The 8,324-nt window shown below is 37.6% G+C and overlaps 1 protein-coding gene across 1 annotated transcript; it reads right to left on the bottom strand.

The window, feature by feature from the left end:
- LOC140183480 (uncharacterized) lies at window positions 1-537 on the bottom strand. The gene has a single exon (XM_072231924.1). The coding sequence runs from the start codon at window positions 535-537 to the stop codon at window positions 1-3; it is 537 nt and encodes a 178-aa protein (XP_072088025.1).
- Between the last annotated feature and the right edge of the window lie 7,787 nt (window positions 538-8,324).

Genomic DNA, 8,324 nt, shown 5'->3' with positions numbered 1-8,324 from the left:
TCATGATCTGCTCGCCCAATGCAGCGACAAGCAGCGCTCTTCATTCAAAATCTTCATGATGGATTGTGGTTTGCAGCTAGGCCAATTCTGTCCAAGAGAGCCATGAGCTGTAAGCTTAGCTACCTCATGGGCTAAAGCATTCCCTTCTCTAGGCACCCAGGTAAACCCAAAACTTGAGACACTTCGCACTAAATCCAAAATGTCATCCAAGATAACTTGAATTTCTGCAATTGATGCCTTTGATTTAAGAGCTTGGATGAGTACTAAACTGTCGGATTCAAAAATAACTCGTTCTAGTTGAAAGTTCTGAGCTAATATTAATGCTTCCCTAACCGCTAACGCTTCCGCAGCTAAAGGCGAGAAAGCCGCAATTCTAGAGTTTGAGGTTGTGAGAAGGTTTCCATCATGGTCTTTGAATACTGCCGCTGTTGCTCCTCCAGAGAAGACTTCAAGAAACGCTGCGTCAACATTGCACTTGATCCATCCTGGCAGAGGCGGCCTCCAGGTAACCCTTTTAACTGTACTCCTAGCATCCATAGAAGTTATTGCCGGTACTACTGCGGCATCTACAAATTCTGTTTCTATTTGTTTGGCCTTGTTAATTACTAGGATAGGGTTAGGTTTGCATCTGTGATGCACTGCTAGATTTCTTGCTTTCCACACTTCCCATGCCAAAAAACCTACTCTGCTACAACTCAGTTCATAATCAGTACCTGTGCATACCTTCATTTTTTTTAAAAAGATCCATTATCCATTTTCCAAAAGATGTGACTGTATTGGCCGTAGGACAGCACTGAATTTGGGCACCAAACCACACAGCCCTTGTCCAAGGGCAGAGCAGCAGCGCATGCTCCGTGGACTCTGGTTCCTGCAAACAAATAGGACAAGTAGGAGTGCTAGAAATTTTCTCATTATAAAGATTCTGAAAGACCGGCAAAATGTTATGTGAGGCCCGCCATAGGAAGGTTCTGATCTTTTGAGGCACTTTCAGTTTCCAAATGTCCCTCCATAGGTCCTTGAAATCATCACTAGTTGATGGAATACTGCTATTGTCGATATGCTGCTCTTTTCTGGCAACATGGTATCCTGTTTTGATGGTGTACTTCCCATCCGCTTTTAGAGGCCAACTAAACTTATCTTCTCTCCCAATAACACTCACTGGGGTCATAATGATCTTCCCTATGGTATCCCCATCAAAATGTTTCCTTAACTCACTTATATTCCACCCCTGCCCTTCACTAATTAACTCCTTTACAAACTTGACATCATTGCTCCTAATAACAGGGCTCGTATTCATATTCAATATCCAATTATCTTCCAAAATCCTCACTTTATCTCCATTCCCAATCAACCATCTACCATTTCTCAAGAGGAAGTCCTTACCATGCACAATACTTTTCCAGATCCAAGATGCTCCCTTCCCAGCCTTAGACACTTTGAATTCCTCATTCGGAAAATACACAGCCTTAAGCACCTGCACCCACACCGCATTAGGGGACTCAAAAACCCGCCAAGCCTGCTTTGCCAAGTAAGCCAAATTTTGACTATAAAAATCTTTAAAACCAATTCCTCCATCCCTCTTGCTCGTGCAGATTTTATCCCAACTCCTCCAATGAATACCCCTATCCTTGCCAGAAGAAGCCCACCAAAATTTAGCCACTCTTTGACACAGACGGCGACAAAAACCTTTAGGAAAGAGAACAACATTCATAGCATAGGCCGGCATCGCTTGGATAACCGATTTGATGAGAACCTCCCTTCCAGACTGAGTAAGAAGTTTTTCTTTCCATCCGCAGAGCTTATCAGACACTCGCTCCTCAATCCATCTCAAAGCTTTATTCTTAGATCTGCCCCACTGAGCCGGAAGACCAAGATACTTACCTGGTCGATCCCAAGCAGGAAATCCTAGAATCTCTTCTATTTCTACTCTGTTTCTAATCGGAACCTGGTAGCCGAAAGTAATCCCAGACTTGTCAACATTTATTCGCTGCCCGGAAGCCTCTGTATACATATTCAAAACAGTAATAAGCTGATAAACTTCCTCCTCACTATCCCTCGAGAAAATGATGCAGTCATCCGCAAAAAGGAGATGAGAGATGGCAGGCGCAGTAGGAGCAATTCTGACACCAGAGATTCTACCCTCTTCTTTAGCCTTGTCCATAAGGACAGTAAAAACCTCAGCTGCTATGATAAACAGGTATGGCGAAAGGGGGCCTCCCTGCCTAAGTCCTCTCTGTGGCACAAACTTTCTTGACAGAATACCATTGATCTTGATTTTATAAGATACCTGCGAGACACACATCATAATCATCCTGACTCAGTGCAAATTAAGCCCAAAAGCTCTCAGAGTAGCCTCTAAAAAAGGCCATTCAACCCTGTCATAGGCTTTGTTCATATCAATTTTAACAGCTAAGTTCCTGGAAGCATGCTGCCCTTTTTTGTTTAAAGCATGAAACATTTCCTGCACTATTATCATGTTATCCTGGATGAGGCGTCCCCCCACAAAAGCACTCTGGATAGGTGAAACAATCTTATCTATTATTCTTCTGAGCCTAATAACCAACACCTTAGAAATGATCTTATATATAAAATTGCAACAGCTAATCGGTCGAAGCTGATTAAGCGTTTCCGGGTAGTTAGCCTTAGGAACCAAAACAATAATAGTGTCACCGATGCTACTTGGTAGGACCCCTTCCTGAAAGAAATGCTTAACAACAGCACAAACCTCTTTCTCAATAATTGACCAATGCTTTTGGAAAAAAAGGCCATTTAATCTATCTGGGCCAGGCGCCTTAAGACTTCCAAGGCTGAACGTAGCTTCTTTGATTTCCTGATCAGAAAGGTCTTCCATTAGCTCTCGATTCATGCCTTCAGTGATTCTAATAGGGATTTTGCTAATGCATTCAGACATAACAAGATTCTCAGAGGCTTTAAAAAGATTCTGAAAATGAAGAACAGCCAAGTTAAGTATCTCATTCTCCCCACACACCCATTCTCCACTAGTATCCTTTAGCCTCTCAATTCTATTTCTGTCCCTACGTTGAATGGTAGAAGCATGGAAAAAGGCAGTATTCTTGTCGCCAAACTTCAGCCATTTTACTCTAGATCTCTGACCCCAATACTTTTCCTCCTGCTTCCACAGCGCAGTAATATCCATTTTTAATTTATTAATTTCCTGCTGCTGAGTATCAGAATAATCTCTTTCCTCTGCTAGCTTAAGGCTATGCATAAGCTTCTGAATTTCAACATCTGCCCTCTTAAAGTTAACCCTGCTCCATTTAACCAATTCTTGCTTACAATTATTCATCCTTCGAGTTAAATTGGTCCAATGATCAACCGTAGTATTACAGACACTATTCCATCCTTTCTTTATGATGTTACCACAATCAGCATGATCAGTCCAAAAAGCCTCAAATTTAAAGCATCCACTCCTCTTTCCCCTGGGTTTGACATTGAGAACTAAAGGCGTGTGATCAGAAGAAATAGCTGGTAAGGCAGAAAGGGTGGCATGTTGGAAAGCTTTCCTCCACTCCCAATTAGCAAGAACTCTATCTATCCTTTCTTTAGTAACAAAACCATTCCTAGGGTTACTAAACCATGTATATTTTGTCCCTTGTAACTCCAAATCCATGAGAGCATTCTTATCTACAAAATTCCTAAAAGCATCAATCTGGCTAGTCGGCTTTGGGTTCATACCCACTTTCTCATGCTGTGAAATTACATCATTGAAGTCCCCAATAAAAGTCCTTGGTATATGCAGATTATTATTGACATAAGTTAATTCATTCCATAACTCCTTTCTTCTCATATAATTGGGATGGCCATAAACAAAAATCCCTTCCCAGTCAATATCATTAGTAGCGCTTATCCGAGCTTTAATAAAGCTATCACACCAGGCATAAACATTAACACTTAGATTACTTTTCCAAAACAGACACAGTCCCCCGGACAACCCCCGGGATTCAACACAAAACATATTATCAAAACGTAAAGTTCTTCTAAGCCTAACACAGCTAAGATTGCTAGCTTTAGTCTCCATAAGAAACAAAACAGACGGCCTAAGATATTTACAGATGCTCCTTAGTTCAGACACTGTCGATGGGGCCGCCATTCCACGACAGTTCCAGCTGACAACAATCATGGCTATTGGTGGGGCATGATAAGGCCCGCCTCCTCAGCCATAACTAGTTCAGCATCATGTTTGAGCTTCTTACCTGATTTTTCCAAACCTTGCTGTGCACAATCCTCCAAGGAGTCCACATAGACAGGTAGGCTGCTTGCATCCCTAATTCTTTTAGAATTCAGATTTAACCCCACATCAAAAGCCAGCTCCAGCCCACGTTGAGTCGCATCTTTCTGCTCCGACGCAGCAACAGCCTCCTCCTCCGTGTCCTGGTGTTCCTCTGGTAATTCAATATAATACTTCTCCCCATTATCCATTCGCTGAATGATGGTTCTACCAACTGCAGTGACAATTCTCTTCATTTTTGGTTTCTCTCTATAGCTCCACTGTTGGGCTGCACCATGCCTAACTATTTGCGCCCCCTTTCCTGGTTGCTCATTGATTATCATATCGATATGCTGCTCAGTTTGGGCCTCTTTTTTACCAAAAAGCTTCTGCAATTCTTCGCCAATTGTTAGCTTTACAGGACTCCCCCAAGCAACAGCCTCCAGTTGTTGGTGCTGAAAGCAATCCTCTATCTGCTTGGGCTCATTCACACATCTCTCATTTAGCCTTGCATTATTACGAAAAGGTTGCTGCCCCTCACTCCCCCCGACCTCAAAATGCTCCTGACACGGCTTATGAATATTCTGAGAATTACCAGGTCCAGAGGCCTCCTGCTCCACAGACAAAGTGGCATTGGGTCTAAATGCAGAATTAACTTCGCCTATCTCATAAAAGTTGTTGCTGCCTTTCCTGATGTCAGTGTTAGTGTTTACCGACTTGTGTCCCCTTTCCAAAGCTTGCCTATCTGGAACCTCTTGTTCAATCAGCAGATTTTCTGAGACCTCCTCACCATGCGTTCTAGATCCCTGGCTTTCCCTCCCAAATGCTGACTTCTGATCAGAATTTACTTCAAGATTCCTCAGAACCCCTGATTGTAATCCCCTGCTCATACTACGCGCTGCTGCCAAATGCTCCTCCATGTGCTCCATTCTAGCACGCTCCTCCTGACATTCCTGCCTAGCCTCAGTCTCCTCCCTGTAGGTTTCCTTCTCATCCTCTGCTTTTCTCCTAGCTGAGATGGCCCTGGCTCGATTAACTCCTAAACCAAGCACATACCTCGGTTTCATATGATCCCAGCTAGCCATTGCCATAGGGTTCCTGCATTCCTTCTTGGTATGGCCTAGGATACCACAATTCAGACAATAACTATCATGGATCCTCTCATACTTGAAATCCACCCAAAAATTTTGATGTTCCTGCGTCGCTAACCAAAACCCAGTTGGCAGAGATTTGGTGATATTCATTGTTACCCTCACCCTCAAGAAAGTTCTCTGCAGAGTATCATTCAATCTAGGATTTTCAGCCTCCATTACAGTGCCAATTCTGCTACCAATAGTCTCTGCTGTTTTCCTTGTTATATAATTAAGAGGAAGTCCATGTATTTGTACCCATAACTCCATATACCTGTGGTCCACTTCATAAACTGATTCACGTCCGTTCCATATTTGCAGATTAAGAAGACATCCTCGAACACTCCAGGGTCCTCCATTCCGTATTTAGATCCCTTTCCGGACATCGTTGAAGCTGATGAGTACTTTGTTCCTGCCAACATCAGAGATGGTAAATCCTTCCGGGTGGCCCCAGATTCCCAAAAGAGCTGCTCTGCAGGTACTGAAGCTAACCTCTTTGTTAGAGAGGATCTTCCCCACCAGATTGAAATTTTCAGCAGCAAAACTAGCATCCACATCAGGATTGATAGAGATAATTTTGCCCTCAATGGAGTGATCCTCGTGATTCGCCATATGTAGGATTGTAATAAATATAGAAGGTAGGTAAATAGGAAAACTGCCCGACAGAGTAAGTAAGAAGCAGGTAAGCACAAAGCTTAACTACAAGAAGACAGTCCGAACAAGAGAAGAGTTCTCCATGAGAGAAAACAGGGCGGTTCTGCTAACCGACTTAAAATTTTCCTTTTTGGACATTTATTTCCACCTTAACTTCGATAATTGCCTTTTCATTCCAACCTAAGGAATCAATATGTCAGCCCAATAGGTTGCGCTTATTTATAGAATATATTAAGATACAAAATTATGTTTATAAGATGAGATATAAATAAAAATATTATATTTAAAAATATTAAATTAATATATTTTATATTTATTTTAATAAAAAATATAAAAATATTAATAAAAAATATATTTTATTTTTTATTATTTTTAAATTTGTATAATTATATTTTTTAATATTATATATCTTTTTAAAATTTTTAAATAAAAAATTAATTAAATTTTTATAATTTATTCTATTTTATTATTAAATAAAATATAAAAATATTAAATTTTTTATTTCTCTCTTTTATATCTTGTTTTCGATATTTTGTTTTATGTACTATTATGTTACGTCAAAGTCTCAAAAATATCTTCTGTTTTGGGACACAAATATTAAGGAGTCCAAAATCACACAACAAAGATAGAATAGTCCAAAGGGTCAAGTAAAATATTGATCTTTCATGACAAATTGACAATGGGATCTTATTGGGCTGATTCCGATTCTATCCAACTTTTCATAAATGGGCTTTTTTTGGGCCGGTTTTGATTCCATCCAAAAACGAGGTTGGATATTTATAGATAACGCGCTTTTAAGTTTAATTTGCCCGTCCAAAACAAAAGTTTTAATTGTTTCGGAAAACTTTTTTTGTTTTATTTCAGAATGGTATTCCTACTTTACAAGTAGCGCAAAAACTTTACTTGATTGTTTAGAATAAAATAATAATCTAGTTACACTATCAATTGTTTTGAATTAGTGTTTAGATGAGGTGTATAAACTGTAATTTAACTGTATTATTTGTTGCTTTTTGCATTATGTGCGAATTGAACTTTTTCTCTAGAGATCGAGAACCTAACCAATTATGAATTATCAGAAAAAAAGGACTATAAAATCCAAAAATAAGAGACATGGATCTCGCTAGAACCCACTAGCTAACGAATCCACGCTGCAGAATATATTTTAAGTTTCCATCACTATCAGTATGATTCCTTGGTTAGGCCATTGATTATTTTTCGTACATTATATTGTCTTATATATGATTAAGTGTATCATGTGAAAGACACCAAAATCAAAGTGTAACATATGAAGAATAGTTTAGTTAAATGATCATCGTATGACTTTTTCTTTGAATGGTTAAATTAGAGAGCAAATTTCCTAGTCAACATACAATGTGTTACACGTTCAATATTAAATTATGAAAAAATTGCTATCAAGGAAATAAGGAACATCATTAAAAAAACTTAATTAACGAAAGCGACCATTTATAATAATATATTTAAAATTCTACTTCTTCTAGAGGAATGTGTTATATAAGTGAAATCTATAGTATCTATGATAATAATGGCTAAAATTAAATAATTATATAAATATTGTTAAAATTAAAATTATATTTTTTTATATTTGAAATTGAATAATAATTTTTTTATTTTTAAAATAAAAAAATATTAAAATTATCACCGCCACACAACATATAAGCATCATGGCATATAAAATTTTTTTTAACTTTTTACTTTCTACATTGAATGTAATTAATAAAAAATAAAAAATTATTTGTTTATTATCACAAAATAATATATAAATAGTATACGCCAAAAAAATAAAATAAAATTGGTACAAATATTATTTCTCGATCTGAGGGGCATCATTACCAAACTTTTTCCTTACATATTTTATATTTACATACTGCATGGCAGAAACCCTTATTTTAAGGGGCGTTTCAGTCTTTGATTCAAAGGCACAATTGCACATGGTTACAACTGGGGTAGGTAGGTTAATAATGAAAAGAAAGTGAGAATGTTTATATTTTTTAGAAAAAGCTGACTATCACGTGGACATATAACACAGTAACACACCATGCATTACAATACATATAATATTAAATAATTTATTTAAATATATTAAAATATTAAATAATTTTTTATTATTATCTCCTTATTCATTTATTTTCTTGTTCTCGCCGGATAAAAAAAATTGAATAATTTTCTCTTTTTCTTAAATATATAAATTATATTAAAAATTAATCATGAATAAAAAAATATTTTTTAATATAAAGAAAATACATAATTATGATATATATATATATATTAAAAATATTATGATGTGTATATAT

Source organism: Arachis hypogaea, chromosome 3 (genome assembly GCF_003086295.3).
Source record: "Arachis hypogaea cultivar Tifrunner chromosome 3, arahy.Tifrunner.gnm2.J5K5, whole genome shotgun sequence".
NCBI lineage: Eukaryota > Viridiplantae > Streptophyta > Magnoliopsida > Fabales > Fabaceae > Arachis > Arachis hypogaea.
Note: the sequence above shows the minus strand (reverse complement) of the source record. Positions and strands in the feature narration are given on the sequence as shown.